Source organism: Podarcis bocagei (assembly GCF_964188305.1).
Source record: "Podarcis bocagei genome assembly, chromosome: 14".
In the NCBI taxonomy this organism is placed as follows: domain Eukaryota; kingdom Metazoa; phylum Chordata; class Lepidosauria; order Squamata; family Lacertidae; genus Podarcis; species Podarcis bocagei.
Window position 1 is genome coordinate 20352618 of NC_138139.1, and position 16413 is coordinate 20369030.

General features: G+C 47.3%; 1 protein-coding gene across 3 annotated transcripts in view; it reads left to right on the forward strand.

The window, feature by feature from the left end:
* Nucleotides 1-20: 20 nt before the first annotated feature.
* Nucleotides 21-16413, forward strand: part of NTRK3 (neurotrophic receptor tyrosine kinase 3) — a 412299-nt gene continuing 395906 nt past the window's right edge. For all 3 annotated transcript variants that reach the window (XM_081171109.1, XM_081171110.1, XM_081171111.1), the window contains exon 1: nt 21-398. In XM_081171109.1, coding sequence (XP_081027235.1) covers nt 151-398 — 248 coding nt within the window. In that variant the 5' untranslated portion in view covers nt 21-150. The remainder of the gene's footprint in view (nt 399-16413) is intronic.

Sequence of the window (16413 nt, forward strand, 5' to 3'; positions counted from 1 at the left end):
CCCTCTTATTTCTTTCTCTCTCCACCCCCCTCCTCTCTCTCTCTCTCTCTCTCTCTCTCTTTTGGATCACCATCAGGCTTAATTTTTTAAAAATTTTTTATTTTGTATATATCAGTAATTCTTCTGAAATAAAGCCACAGCGAATCGAAGATGGATGTCTTGTTTTGTCCGACCAAATGTAGTTTTTGGAAGGTTTTCTGGCTCTGGAGCATTTGGGGAGACTTCTTGGTTTCCGTCTTGGGTTGCCCTGCCAACTGCCTTTGCAATAAGACCGAGATCAATTGCAAAAAGCCGGACGATGGGAATCTCTTCCCCCTTTTGGAAGGGCAAGATTCAGGCACGAGCAACGGGAATACCAGCATCAACATCACGGACATCTCTAGGAATATCACTTCGATGTAAGTCTTGTTTCTTCACCCCCCCCAAAAAAAAAATCCCTCCCCATTTCTCTCTCTCCAAAGCTGTGTATTAGTACATGCATGTGATATTTGCAAAGGGGGATAATGGGGGTGCCTTGTGTACCGAATAGATAGAATGCCCCTTCCCATTGCTCTCGTTCTCTGTGTATAAAGATCGGGGCATGTGCATTTCACTGAATGCAGATCTCCCTTTGCTTCTCTTTCAAAAAAATATATGTGTGTGTCTGTGGGAGGGAGGGTGGGAGGGAGCCCCCTCCAAATCCCCCCTCCTCCTCATCCCTCCTCCTCCTGCTGAAAAAAGCAACAGTTTGGATCAGACTTGCCATGGCTATGAAGTCAATAAGGGTTTGTTAGCACCCTCAGGAAGAGGGAACCTCTGGCTATGTGTGTGTCTGTGCATAGATGTGTCTGGAAGATCATGTACGATGAAACCTCCAGTCTCCGGCTTGCTTTAACTGTGTCCGAAGAGGAACACACACTCTCTTTGGGAGACTTGCCATGATAATAGGATGGGTTTTTTCTCCCTCTTTCTCCACTCCAGTTCTCCTTTCTGTGTCCTCGTTTGTGCCTTTTCTTTCTCTGTGTCTCTCTCTTTTAAAAAAAGAAGCTTCACCAACCCTGCAGCTTTTCTCTCTTCAATGCACACATAGATTTTGGAAATAAGACAGGGAGGGCTGTCCCTTAAGTAGCTTATTCGAGATCACATTGTGACATATATTTTGTTGTTGTTGTTTGTTGCAAACAAGGACTCTAATGCCAGAGCAGCTTTCCTGTAGATTTCCCCCCTCTTGCAGTGGATGTTTTGATCTCACAGTCACTGGGGTGGGGGTTGTGGAACCAGGGAAATACACACACACACACACACACACACACACACACACACACACACACACACACTTACTTAGTGGAGTGTCTCTTTAAAAAAAAAATAAAGCAAATGTGATTGTTGTTGTTTTTATAAAAAAAAATCCAAGTTCCTTTATTCTTGTTAGGAGATCCTGGTGGTTAAATCTCAGGCAAAAGCCCATGGACCTGAGAGAGGCAAGAGTGAGTAAGTAAGGGAGGGAGAGTAAGGGGGAGAGGGACAATCCTTACTACTCTTCTTACAAGCACCATATATCTAGATTTTAATTCTGTATGTATATTTTTATTTTTAAAAGAGCCATATCTGCTGAGATCTCTGCATGGTGTCGGTTTCCAACAATGCAGATATATCTTTTCCTTTTTGGGGAGGGCTGGGCGACGCTAAAACTCTGAGCCGTTTCATTAGCCTAATGCTAATTGAAATAGGGTTATTGTGCAGCCTCAGTAAGTTGCCCGTGGGAGTCAAATTAGGGTGTGGGGGTGAGGAAAGTGGATTTCTTTATGATTTTTCCTTTGCCAAGCAAATGCACGAAGGCCAGGACTGAGCAATGGGGGGGGGGAAGGGTTGATTATTGGTTAATTAAAAGCCCAGTTGTACCCAACACATCATAGAAGGACTAGGACATAAGATGGAGACAGGTGCCTTAAGGACAGGGGCGCCGACTTATAAAAAATATTGGGGGGGCCCATACCGGGGTCCTGCCGCTGGTTCGCTGGGGTAGCCGGGAGAACGCAGTTCGAGGTGGCGGTGTTGGGGAGAGACCCTTGCTCAGGGCGCCACTAGACTTGGCGGTCGGCGGCCTATCTGGGGGGTTTTGGAGCGTATTTCGGCGGAGCGATTGGGGAGGAGGGGGCTTGTTGCCGGATTCTTCAGCTGAGCCGGAGATCCGCTGCTGGGGGTCCCTGGGCCGAGTTGTGAGCACGGCCTGCTGAAGGGAGATCCAGCCGATTGCGCGACGGGGACGGCCGGGGCTCTCCGGCTAGGGCGCGCGGCTGGCTGGCTGGCGAGGGAGCAGGTGGGGAGGAGGCGGGGGTCCTCACTCTCTTAGGAAACGCACCCGCGCGCCCGATTGCCACGAAGTCCGAAGGGTGCGTGTGTGGAATTAAAAAGCAAAAACGAGATACGGGCAGGGCAGGCAAAGAGTTTTCTGCAAGAGGATGGAGGGCAGGTTGAAGAGAAAATCACTCAGGATGAGACAGTCAAATCAGCCATGATAAAATGGGCTCAGGATATTGGGTATAACATCATGTTTGAGGACTGGGAAAGGTTATGGACCACCAGAATGAAATTCACGGCATGTAATGCCTTGAAGGAAAATATTATGAAAATGATTTATAGGTGGTACATGACCCCAGTCAAGCTTGCAAAAATATATCACCTGTCTGATAATAAATGTTGGAAATGTAAGGAGGCTGAAGGGACATTCTTTCACCTCTGGTGGACTTGTCCAAAAGTGAAGGCCTTCTGGGAAATGATCTATAATGAGTTAAAAAAGGTATTTAAGTATACCTTTCCCAAGAAACCAGAGGCCTTCCTCTTGGGCATTGTTGGCCAGAAAGTGTTAAAGAAGGATAGAACTTTCTTTATGTATGCAACTACAGCAGCAAGAATACTTATCGCAAAATATTAGAAGACACAAGATTTGCCCACACTGGAAGAGTGGCAGACGCAATTGATGGACTACATGGAACTGGCTGAAATGACTGGCAGAATCCGAGATTTGGGAGAAGAAACAACGGAAGAGGACTGGAAAAAATTTAAGGACTATTTACAAAAACAATATAAGTTGTATGAATGTTAAAAATTTACACGATTCGGAAACTATAGCTTCAGCAATTAGATTTGGGAAACAGGAAATTATATTTTAAGTAAGAAAAGGTCAAAATCTAAGGTATACTATGTTTAATTTAAGATATAAGTAACTGATGAAAAGTATGTTAAATTTAGAGGTATAGTATTTGAAAAGTACAAAATAAGGTACGAAACAAGGTAATAATTTGCTGATATCTTTATTATAAAGAATGCAGGGTAAGGGAGATGCGAGGAAGTCCAGTTAGTTATATAAAAAATGTGTTGAATGGTTGGTTTTCTTTTCTTCTTTTTCTTTTTCTTGTTCTTTTACTTTTTTCTTCAGTGTATGTTTCTAACTTTGTATTTGAAAACTTAATAAAATATTTATAAAAAAAGAAGAGAAAATCCTTTCGCTTTTCTGGGGCGCAGGGAATTCTCAGAGCCGGAGGTTGGGGAAGGGACCCCCTTTGCTCTGCCCTCTTCTCCCGTCTTAGATTCGCATGGGGGTCCCCGCCCGAGCTTGCCTGGCCACCGGGCCACACAAGGGCCGCGCTCTACGCGGCGCACCTTGCTAGCCGCACAGCTGTCCTCCGCGGCTGCGGAGCGGCCCTGCGCCGGTGCCCAGCCCCTCTGGGCGCCCGCTGCGCTGCCAATGACAAGCGGGCGACGTCGCGGGCGGGGAAGGCGTCGCTTTCTTTCCCGATCCTTCATCCTCCCAGTCTTCCAGCCCTTTTTTGGGTTGGAAGCTCGTCTCATTCGCCCTTCTCCTTTCTTCACCCTGCGCGCAATTTTCCTCCCTCGTCTCCCTCCCCATTTCTCCTTCCTTCCTTCCTTCCTGACTGACGGGCTTGGGCTCGGGCTCAGGCTCGGGCTCGGGCTCCGGGTCGGGCTCGGGCTCGGGCTCGGGCTCGGGCAGCCACAGCGTCGGCGGTGTTGGCGATCGGCGGCGCGGGGGGATGGCCCTCCCGGGGGAGCCGGCGCTGCTCAATGGGGTTGCCAAGGAGACAGGCCGGCCGCCCCCCTCCCCCGGCCCGGCGCCCCCCGCCGCGCCGGTGCCCGTTATCGAGCTGGTGCGCGCCGGGCGCCCTATAAAAGCCGCGGACGCGCCCACCGCCGCCCGAGATTATTGGGGGGGCTGAGCCCCCCCAAACGAATTTTTGAGGGGGCTCGGGCCCCCTCAAGCCCCATTGAGTCGGCGCCTATGCTTAAGGATGCTCCTCTGTCTTCCCCCCCTCCCACCTTACCCAAAGGATGTGCTGTTCAGCCCTCTAAGTGCAGTTTTGGGGAAATGGCCCAAACATTCATTTGGAGAGCTGTGGCAACATTGTCGTTTATTTATTTATCTTTTCTGCACCGTACAACTGGCGTGGCCGTCTTTAAAGCTGTCAGGAGTGGCCCTGCATGCTTTTCCAGGGATGGCTTTGTACAGAGGAAAGACTGTGTGCCCCAGCCTGGCAAATACATCTTACAAAAGTTACAAGACTTCAGGGACTTGGGTGGCTGGAGAAAGAGGAAAGAAGGAATTCTCTTTCGGTTTGCAAAGGCTTCCCTGTTTGTGGTCACCTGGAGGTGACGGTAACTCACCAGAGGCGACTGGGCAAGTGGCTGTTTTTGAAGCCCCCAGTATGTTCCTTTGTAGCTGCCCCCTTGTTGCCCATTTTCTATTCTCCCTTTACTGAATATTCTCCCAATGAAAGCAGAGAAGCCTACTCTGGGTATAGCACCACCATCCGTTCCCAGATGTGCCCCATTTTTCTGCTGCATGAGGAGTCTTCCAGGAAATACTAGGAGGAAAAGTAAAAGAAAGTAATGTATTCTCAGTTTGGTGTGGTTTGGCCTTTTAGCTTTCGAAAGCACGCTTTGAAGGTGCTTTGAACTAGCGACACCCCCCCCCCCGCGCACAAATCTCTAAATGAAACTATGACTCGAAAGAGCCATTTCTAGCATTTTGCTCCATGTGTATTTAAGCCAGCGTGTCTATATCATAATCTGGACTGCTGGGGGAGATATGATTATGTGAATCTTTTGTATCCGGAAAATAACTTGACTGCTTTGAAAATGCTGATCAAGCTGTTAGCAAAGTAGATGGAGGGCCCTTTCAAACTCCAGAATGAGCAGAGGTTGTATGTGTGTGTGTTTTGAGAAAGAGAGAGAGAGAATCTTTTTTAATGTCAGGAAATGATCTGAAGTTGTCAGGTTCACTGGAGGATTGAATCTGTCCTTGATCTAACTTCAGCCTTTCCAAATCGCTCAGGAAAAGGCACCGTTGTTGTTTTACAGCCTGGTTGTAATATTTTGCAAAATTATGGTTTGGGGCTAAGAAGACAAAGGAGGGAGATTAATTATTTTCTTGAAAAGGTGTGGGAACAACCCATTAAATGTGCTTAGGAAATACATAAGGATGGCAACATCATCCGTGGCTGTCAATCACAATAGCTGAACTTCATGTTCAGGGGCAGTCTACCACCAAGTGCCAGATGCCAGTGAAAAACAATAAAAGAGAGCTGAATCCTTCAAGCCTTGCTTGTGGGCTGTTCAAGGGGCACCTGGTTGGCCACTCTGGGAAACAGGATGCAGAATTAAATTGACCCTTGCATTGTCTATGTGCAATTATGGAAGACTATCAATTTTTCCCTCTCTCCCTCCCATCCTCTGCTTATTAAAGGAGGTTACGGTGTGGGTGGGTGGAGGACTGTTTTAACAAAAGAAACATCTCACAAGGTTATGGCAGATGAATGGGTTCAGAGAGAAGATCAAGGGATCAACCTTTTCCTTTCTTCCGCTTTATGCTTAAGCCCCCTGATTTGCCCAGTAAGACGGTGCACAGCCCAGATGACAGGGTGAAGGGATGGGGAGATGTGAGAACTGCCTGCTCTGGACTTCCCTCTGTGAAATGGAGTAACTGGCTTTCTTCATTAAAGATGGCCTAACTGGTTTATTGTCAGATAACAGTCTCTCTGTTTAAGCCCAATTAGGGGCTTTTAATTTCATTAACGGTGTTGCTTGGTGGGGGTCACTTGCTTTGGAGAATTATGATAGTTGGAGACTTTCGTTGGCTGTAGGTGCTTTCATGTGGGAAACGAAAAATCAAAATGATAGCCGCTCTTCAAAATAATCTCGAGCCTTCCTTTTCCTTCTTTTCAGGAAGGAAGCCAGTGCTGCCTTTAGGCAGACTGAAGCAACTGCCTCGGGTGGCAGGTGCTGAGGGTTTTCCTCACAAACCCCTCCCCCTGCCATTCACCTGTGTTGCCACAGGGCCTGTTTTGGCCCACATAATTTGGCCTATTGCCTCTGGTGTGGAGGCAGATGCAATCCCACCACCAGTGTTGACATAAGAGTCAGCTTCCAGTCCAAGCAGCTCCATTGGGGGCTGATGTCCATTGGGACTGGTGGGTCAGAGAAGGCAGGAGCCCAACAGTAGGTGGAGCAGAGCCCACTAAACCTAGTGTTGTCTCCATCCTCTCCTCCAATGAGGCCTGCAGGTGCAACATTGAGACTTAAGGAGGAGGAGCTGACAGTCAGTGATACTTTCTGGAATGGTGGTAAGCAAGAAGGCGGGGGCTCACTAAGGTTGGTAGGTCAGTGCTCTGTTCACCCTAATGGATCAGCCTTCACTGATCGGCTTCTGTCCTCAGAACAGGAGGGGGCACCCTCATGTTCTTTTCCTTCCGCGGCAAAACATCTTTGGTTGGTTCTTACAAGAGCTTGGAATGGGAAAACTGGCACCACTTTGGGGTTATCCTGTCTAAGGCAAGATTGCTTCAGAAAGTGCCCTACTAATGTCAGCTGCAAACAGGGCCCATGGTTGAGAGGTTGAGTAAGAGAAAGGCACTTGACTTATTGTGGAGGAGAGATATTGACAGATGTTGATGGCTAGCTGGAAGGGGAAGGACCACAGCTTAGTGGTGGGGCATGCTATGCATATGAGAACACCCAGGCTCTTTCACTGGCTTCATCAGGTAGGGCTGAGAGAGACTGTGCCCTCTCTCTCAAACCCTGGAAGGCCACTGCCAGTCAGTATAGGCCAGTAGTCTTCAACCATAAGAACAAAGGGAGAACCCTGCTGGATCGGGTCAATGGACCATCTAGTCCAGCATCCTGCTTTTACACTGGCCACTCAAATGCCTTTGGGAAACCTTCAAGTAGGACCTGAGCTCAAGAGCATTCTTCTCTCCATTTGGGGCTCCATTTCATAATCATTTACCATATATTTGCATGGTGGTAGTGCTCCTGTTGTGACCCACCTTGAATCAGGCCCGTAGTGGGCCCTGACCAACCAGCTGAAGACAGATTGACCAGTGGTTTGACTTGGTACAAATCAACTTCTTAATGTTCCTCAGCAGAGAAAGAGCTGGTGCTCATAAATCCACAGGCCTATCTACAAGCCAAGGTCTTCTAGTTGGCTGCAACCTGACTGTGTGCCCTCAATACCATATTAGCCATAGCGGTGGAACCATGATGTTTTCTGATATGGTGGTGTGGAGCTGTGTGTTTGTTCCCTCGCTAATCTTGATTAGGTTGAGTTTGGCTTGTATGGTTTTTTGGGGGAGGGGTCTTGGCAGAAGTCTGCTTGGCTTCAAAACAACTGGGGAGGAGATGATAGCCAAAAGAGAAAAGCGAGAGGGAGCCTCCTCACCACAAGAACTTATATTTTGAAATCAGCTCTATGCTCTCTGGCCTTGGGCCATCCCCTGGAGGCCTCCATCCTGATTATTGGGTTTTAAACATCAGATGTTCTTTATTATGGTCAAATAGTTATGTTATCATTGTTATGGCATGTGTGCCTGTAATACACATACGCCACAAAAAAATATGTAAGAAGCTGCCTTACAGAGCCTGGTTACCGCTCTATCTATCTTGGTGCTACATATCCCAGGAATAACCAATGTGGCACCTTCTAGATGCTCTTGGACTATAAGTCCCATCAGCCCCGGCCATCATGGCCAGTGATCAGAGATGATAGTTCAGCACCATCTGGAGAGTACTGCATTGGTTACCTTTGATCTACTCTGACCAGAAGCATCTCTCCAAGATCTGAGGCAGAAGTTTTAAACTGGAGATGCCTTCTACATTTCAAGCATGTGTCCTGATGCTGAGTGCAAAGGGTTTGTGAGTCATCAATAGCTCTGAATCAGCCTGCCAGACCTCATTATAGCATTTATATGGCACTTTAGAAGTGTTCAAATTGCAAAGCATACATGTAAACTTTACAACAACCCCTGTGCAAGAAGTTCAGCATTAACTCCCTAGGGGGTTGTGGGAAGCAGGTGGTGGTGTAGCCTATATAAAGCAGCTTGCCTGAGGTCACCTAAAGAATTTGTGGTAGAGGTAAGATTGGGCACCCATACGTCCTTGGCTTCCTGCTCATCTGTTCTTCCAACCCAGTGGTTAAAGTGTCAGATGAAGACTGGATGGACTCAGCTGTGAAGCTCATTGAGTAACCATGGACCAACCATCTTCTCTCAACCTAAAATACTTCACAGGGAGGTCATGAAGACATAAAAGGGACACCCTCCTTGGAGGGAAGGTGGATATACATGTAAATATGCAGTAAACAATCACAATCAACACTGAACTGATTCCTCAAGTTGATTGCCTTCTGTTCAGATGGACTAGCTTGATTGTTGCAAGTGGAAGCACCTTAATCACTCTATATCCATCCATCCATTCATTTCCTACCCACAGAGCTCAAGGTGGCAAAGATGCTTCTCCCCTTTTTTATTTTATCCTAAAAATATCTCTGAGAGGAAGCGTAGACTGAGAGATAGCAGCTGGCCCAAGATAATCTAGTGATCTTCATGGCTGAATGGGTTTTGAGCCCTGATTGCCCAAGTTCTAGCCCAATACTTTAACCACTACCCCAGTTGTGCCAAAGCTCCAGTGGTAGCTCCACCCTGTTCCCACTCATCAGCTGGTACCTCCTTCTTAGAGGTACTTCCTGAATTTTGTGGTTTGCCTTTACAGTTTCTGATTAAACAACATCTCATGGAAGTTCCTTTAGCTCCTCCCTTGAACTATTGGGCAAGTTAATGGAGATGGAGTAACAGGTTGTTGAAAAACATTGGCATGTGAGAAGGATGAAGTGGGCAAGAACCTTTCTGGTCAGTTCATCAGTCACCCAGTTAGGAGCATAGGAAGCTTTCTTGTACCAAGTGAGATCATGAATCTGTCCATCTTGACATTCTCTGCACTAACTGGCAGTGACTCTCCAGGGTTTCAGACCAGGAGTCCTCCCCAGTCCTATCCGGGCATGCTGAAGACTGAACCTGAAACATTTTGTATGTGTATGTAGAGCCTGTGCTCTAGCATTTTGCTGTGGCCCTTCTGTTTCCATCTTGTTCCACCTGGCATATGGCAAAAGGATCAACTGATGACCTTGACTGGTCTCTCTTCTGTCATCAACGGTCTGGTTATGAGAGGTTCTTTTCAAAAGAGCTGTTCTCCTGAGACCCTCATCTCTGTTCTCCTGCTTCTTCCTGCATCTGGGAAGCATATAGATTTGAATCTGGCCAGAACATAACCAGGCCTTTATTTAATTGTGTTGGTTGAATCTTGGCCAAAAACTGATGTATCCGATGGCCATGCTGGCTTGTTGCAATGGGTTTTCATTGCTTTTGCTTGTCTTTCTGCCTGCAGAATGGTGGCAATACAACTGGGCAGTGGTTATGGTAAAAGCAAGGCTGAAGAGCCTGTGACCCTCCAGAAATTGTTGGGCTTGCCCATCATCCATGACCATTGGCCATTCTTGAAGGTGAAGGAGCTGATGGGAATTGGAACCAACCGCATCTAGAGGGCTTCAGACAGTGGTGGCTGGTGCCCTTTGCACCTGGTGAGGGGCCAGAACTGAAAAAAAGCCCTGGGAGGAACCAACTATTTCTAATTTTATCCCTATCCTTCTCCCTGCTGGGTTCTACAAGGGCAACACTGAGATTAAGGAGAAGGAAGATGATAGACTGCTATCTCCTGGAATGGTTCTAAGTAAGGAGGTAGGCAAGGAGGAACTGGCTGAGAGCAGCCTGAGATTGGTGGGGCAGCTCTCTGTTTGTCCAAACGGACCAGCCTCCACTGTCTGCAGACCCCCAGCCCTGCTGTACCATAACCACTGCCCCATCACATCCCCGTGACAACATCTGTTTCTGTTGTGCCTCTGATGGCTGCTTGCAGATGTGTCTACTGGCATGGCGATACCAGCCTGAGGTGCTGTAAGGTGGGGTGGTACTGGCAAAAGCCCAGGCGCTTCCCCCTCGAAGCAAAGAACCCCACCCTGCTGCTACCTTCCAAATTTGGCTGCTCTGCACCATCCGTTGCCTCGGCGTGATATGATCATCCTCGGTGTAACTCAGTCTGCTCGTTTAAATGCTTGTTGAGAAATTGAACAAAAGCCTCAATTAATTAACGTTCTGCTTTGGATGGGTTTTTCCTTTTCTCTCCTCCCCCCCCCCCCAATTTCTCGTCCTCTCCTCTTCTCCTTCTGCTCTCTCCTCCTCGATCGTGGAGCTGTCATTTTTGTCGGGGGCGAAGCAAGTGTTGTATGCTATTGTGTGCTGCAAAAGAGAACCAAGGTCAGGGGCAACCGGAGGGAGTGGGAGAGTCTGAGAAAGAGAGGTGTGGGCTGGGAGAGTGTTACTTAGTGAGAACTCAGAAGCTTTCTGAGAGATGATGCCTCGTGTCTGTCTAAGGTGGAGGAGGTCTGACGAATCACTAGACTTTTATTTATTTATTTTTGCCAGCACACACAGGGCAGAATAGAAGACAGTGTAGATTCACAAGCACCCTGTCCCCCTCCTGATGAAGGAACTGTAGCTCAGTGGTAGAGCATCTGCTTTGTATGGAGAAAGTACATTTCCGAGCACAATTCAAAGTGTTGGTGCTGACCTTTAATGCCCTGAATGGTCTCAGCCCAGTATACCCGAAGGAGTGTCTCCACCCCCATTGTTCAGCCTGGACACTGGGGTCCAGCTCCAAGGGCCTTCTGGCGGTTCCCTCACTGTGAGAAATGAGGTTACAGTGAACCAGGCAGAGGGCCTTCTCGGTAGTGGCGCCCGCCCTGTGGAACGCCCTCCCATCAGATGTCAAGGAAATAAACAACTATCTGACTTTTAGAAGACATCTGAAGGCAGCCATGTTGATGCTTTATCACTTTTATTATTATTATTAATAATATTCTGTTGGGAGCTGCCCAGAGTGGCTGGGGAAACCCAGTCAGATGGGTGTGGTATAAAGAACAATAAATCATCATCATCATCATCATCATCATCATCATCATCATTATTATAGCCCGGTTCAATCCCTGACATCTCCAGGCAGGTTTGGAAGACACACTTCTCTGAAATCCTGGGGAGAAGAAGGCAGTTAGGGTAGAGCTCGATGGACCAATGGTCTGCCTCAGTCCCTTGTAGCTTCCTTTGTTCCTACGTTGATTGCTTTTGTGGAGGATAGAGAAGCAGAAGTTTGAATGCGTGCTGAAAGTAGCCTACTGTACCAAGGCAAACTTTTTATTAATTGCTCTGCCCACTCTTGCCTCTGGCCTTGTCTGTCACTTGTATGTGGCCTCTGGGAGGAGAATGTGGCCCCCAGCCTGAATAATTTTTCCTCACCCCTGCTGTGTGCAGAGAGCTTAAAAAGCTGATTCCCAGATGTTTGTGTCGAGGCACCACTGATATCCATGATACACTTGCTAGTGTGAAGTGAGATGCTAAGGCCTTTTTGGAGCCCAAAGTGTTCACCCACAGTGCATTCATGAGCTTAGTCTTACCTTCTCTCCTCTCTATTATAATTTACTTGGGTGTGTGTGAAAGAGAGGTTTAAATCCCTCCCTTGGCCATGAAGCTCAATCAGTGACCTTGAGTGGACTGCATTTTCTCCCTGTCTAACCTACCTCACAAGGTTGTTGTGAGTAGATGCAGTGGCGATGACTATGCCCAATAGCCTGAGTTCCTTGGAGGAAGAGCACAGCAACAGCAAGCCTTCAGCCCCTCTTTATCAGGGTGTGTTCAGAGCATTCAGTACCCCTCCCACCAATGCATGACAACAGGGATGACTTACCCAGTGTACCTCTGCATGAGTAGGCATTCAGGGCTTCCTTCCTCCTAACGAGCACTGACTTGTGCAGAGACACAAGGAGAGAGGGGTTCTCTTCTACAATCGGCAATACTTACTCCCCTTTTAAAAAGAACCTTTTATGGGGTTAAGGGTACAGGGAACCTCCAATTTTAATAGGAAAAATGTTTCTCTTATCAGATGGTGGGGGAACACTGCTTTAATGAGCTAGCTGGGCTTCCTAGGAAAAGCAGGCAGAGCCCTCCTGAGCAGGAGTGTGGTTCTTATGGCTTTCTGTACGTTTCTAAGCACAATTCAAAGTGTTGGTGCTGACCTTTAAAGCCCTAAACGGCCTCGGTCCGGTATATCTGAAGGAGCATCTCCACCCCCATCGTTCTGCCCGGACACTGAGGTCCAGCTCCGAGGGCTTTCTGGCGGTTCCCTCACTGCGAGAGGCCAAGTTACAGGGAACCAGGCAGAGGGCCTTCTCGGTAGTGGCGCCCGCCCTGTGGAACGCCCTCCCATCAGATGTCAAAGCGATAAACAACTACCTGACATTCAGAAGACATCTGAAGGCAGCCCTGTTCAGGGAAGTTTTTAATATGTGACATTTTAGTGTATTTTTCATCTTTGTTGGAAGCCGCCCAGAGTGGCTGGGGAAACCCAGCCAGATGGGCGGGGTACAAATAAATTATTATTATTATTATTATTATTATTATTATTATTATTATTATTATTATTATTATGTTAAATAGCTGGAGACCTGAGTCCTCTTTCCCAAAAATGCTGCAAATAGTTCTGTCTTTATGATTCTAGGGATCAGGTCTCAACTGTGAGCCATTAAGCTCTTCTTGTCCCTTGGGAGTCACATGAGCAGAGCCATTATCTGTTGTCATGTAGAGCTGGGCGTAATCCTTGGGTGAACAGCTGTTCCAGAGGACAGGACATCACTGAGCACCAGCTACCTGAACATTCTCTCCGGAGACCTGATGCTTTGTCTCTCCTCCCTCCCCTCCCTTGGACAAACCTTGTATAACCAATGAACAATGCTGATCTTCACCTCCTCACAAGGACCACATTGTCTTGCATGTTGACCTTTGATGCACTGGCAGAATCCAACGCCTGTGGACTGTTGGCTATGAGTTATGTTTGCAGTTCCCATTCATTAAACTTCAGAGAAAGTGTGTGCTTAGCTTGGCTCATTTGCTTTATTTAATCAGTTGGGGCGATGGTTTTCAAGCTGCGTCCTAGAGAGGTCCATGGTTCTCTGACAGCTTCCCAGGAGTTGCTTAAGAAAATAGATCAGTAGTGGTGGACAAGCTTCCTTGAAAGTCAGTTTGCCCATTGCAGCTGATCTTCTGCATCCTCACCATACTACAATTTCCAAGATTCTTTTTGAGAAACCATCCCAAACCAGTCCTAGGCCTAATCCGTGCCATTTCTGGGTAGGACTGGGTAAGACTCCAATCTGAAACCCTGGAGACCAGTCAGTGTAGACAATAGGAGCTAGATGGACCAATGGCCTGACTGTGGATAAGGCGCTGCCTGGTTCTACACCAGCTTTCAATCTTGAGCTTAAACACATGCTCAGCAGCTTCATGTGATGCTCAGCTGTAGCATTTCAGATTGCATGTTGAAAAGTTTTCCTGTTTCAATGCTTTTGCATATCTTCCTATATACATAAAAATGTAAGACTGTTGTCACGCTGCAGTTTTTGTGGTTGTTGATAGCAGCGACAACCTCTAGTTAAAAACTGTCTGCAGAACTTACATACTGGGAAGAGAGCTCTGGTTTTTCATTCTCCTTGATATGCTAGTCTTTTAAATGTAGGGAGTAGTTAGCCAGGGCATCATTTAAACATGAGATCCCCACCTAAATCCTGATGTGGAATGGACTGACAACAGAGGAATCTCAGGAAGCAGTATATTGTGGGTGCTTCTCCACTAGGCATTTATCTCTCTCAAAAAAACTGAAATATTTTCATATATAACGGTCATGTCTCCTTTTTGACAGCCAGGCGATTCTTTTCATGATATTTTCAGATCCTCACTGCCATTGCACTGCAGCCCTTTTTGGTGTGAATTGTCTATACAGTGATACCTCGGGTTACATACGCTTCAGGTTACATATGCTTCAGGTTACAGACTCCGCTAACCCAGAAATAGTGCTTCAGGTTAAGAACTTTGCTTCAGGATGAGAACAGAAATCATGCTCTGGCGGCACAGCGGCAGCAGGAGGCCCCATCAGCTAAAGTGGTGCTTCAGGTTAAGAACAGTTTCAGGTTAAGAACGGACCTCCGGAACGAATTAAGTATCTAACCCGAGGTACCACTGTAGTTCTATTGTCTCACTTGCGGCTGTGGAATGGTGAATGCCCAGAACCCCATTATGTCCCATACAAATTGGTTGCTCAATAAGACTGGCAAGTGAGGCTCTATGGATTTCCTTTCCATCAGAACTCAAGTGAGTAGGTGACAGCAAAAGGCCCTCTTCAATAGTGGTGCCTTGACTCTTGAATGCCCTCCCTCCATTTGCATAGGGGGCATGCCTCTGAATACCAGTTGTTGGGAACTGCAAGTGGGGGCAAAGCTGCTGTGATCAAGGCCTGCTTGTGGGCTTCCCCTTAGCACATCTGGCTGGCCACTGTGAGAACAGGCTGCTGGACTAGATAGGATCTCTTCTTAGGTTCTGCCGGTAGTTGACCTGGTGCGATCATTGTTGTAATGTAGATGTCTGGCTAATATGGTCTGATTTTCTGTAGCTTATAATGAGCAACAATGGCTTTTATATCCCCCCTTTTTGGTTGCTGATTAGCGATTTTCATTATTTACTGCTATTTCATTCTTGTCTTAGGGATGGGGTTTGTGTGCGCACGCATGTAATTTATTTTTATGAGCCTATTGTAAGCTGCCTTCTGCATTTTTATGATGGAAAAGTATGATGTATGCATTCATGGAAGTTGTTAGTAATGGGATGAAATCGGCCTCTATAGACCCAGTGGTCTTTCCCCCTTCCTTGCTGCCGTTGCTATTGCCATTGCTATTGGTGGTGGTTAGAAACATGGACATAGCCATGGGTGGGGGGGGGGGACAGGGGACCAGCAGCCTCACCTAAACCAAGTAAATAAAATAAAAATACAGTGGTACCTCGGGTTACATACACTTCAGGTTACATACGCTTCAGATTACATACACTTCAGGTTACATACGCTTCAGGTTACAGACTCCGCTAACCCAGAAATAGTGCTTCAGGTTAAGAACATTGCTTCAGGATGAGAACAGAAATCGTGCACCGGTGGTGCGGCGGCAGCAGGAGGCCCCATTAGCTAAAGTGGTGCTTCAGGTTAAGAACAGTTTCAGGTTAAGAACGGACCTCCAGAACAAATTAAGTACTTAACCCGAGGTACCACTGTACTTAACTAAAAGTAGGAATAATCAGAATATTTGAAAGGTCACTTAGATAATGCTGTGGCGCATTCTGGTGACACAACTGACAGCCTGATTGAGCGACAGGCGTGGCTTCTGCAAACTGACCAATCGCATCACATGTAGCTCGGTCCTGCCCTCCCCCCCACAACATAAGTCCTGGCTACACCCATGGTTATAAAAAGTAAGGGGGGGGGAATCAACCAGGTTTCCCCCCCTCTGTTTCAGTAGCTGGTCAGAGTAAGGCTGGCGAACCTGACAAGCTTCATCAGTCTCAGCAGACTTCGGGGGAATTGCTGCAGAGGTGAGGGGGAAGCCTTGTCAGCTTCGCCATGTAGGCACATAAATGTTGGAGAAGGCGGCGATATATAATGTAATATATTTTAAAAGCACCTGTGAAATGGAGAAGGCTTTCCTCTCACCTTTGCAGCAGCTCTGGGGTGCAGGGAATGACAGAGCTGGTCAGTTTTGCCAGCTCTGGGTGCTGAGGTTGGTTTGGGGCATGGAGAGGTTTGCCAATTTTACCACTGGCTTTTTGTTTTTTTAATGGTGGAAGCAGACGATTGATGTCACTGTTTGGGCTGGGGAGGGCTGCAGTTCCCATTTGTACCAGGACCGCACAATGCCCCCCTCCTTACTGAAGACGAGTGGTGTTGACATCAAAATGTTAGGAAAGCCAAACAAAAGCTTTCTGTTTGCCATCGCCCCAAGCATCTTGGAGGCTTAAGGGCCAGTTTATCAATTTTTGTGTCAAGCAGTAAAGCTTTTTCTGGGCTGTATCATTTCAAGCTCTCTCTCTGTGTGTGTGTCTGTTGCTGTGTGTGCACATCTCAGAATGTAAATGCACCTCCATGCTTGTGGAAAAAAACAACATT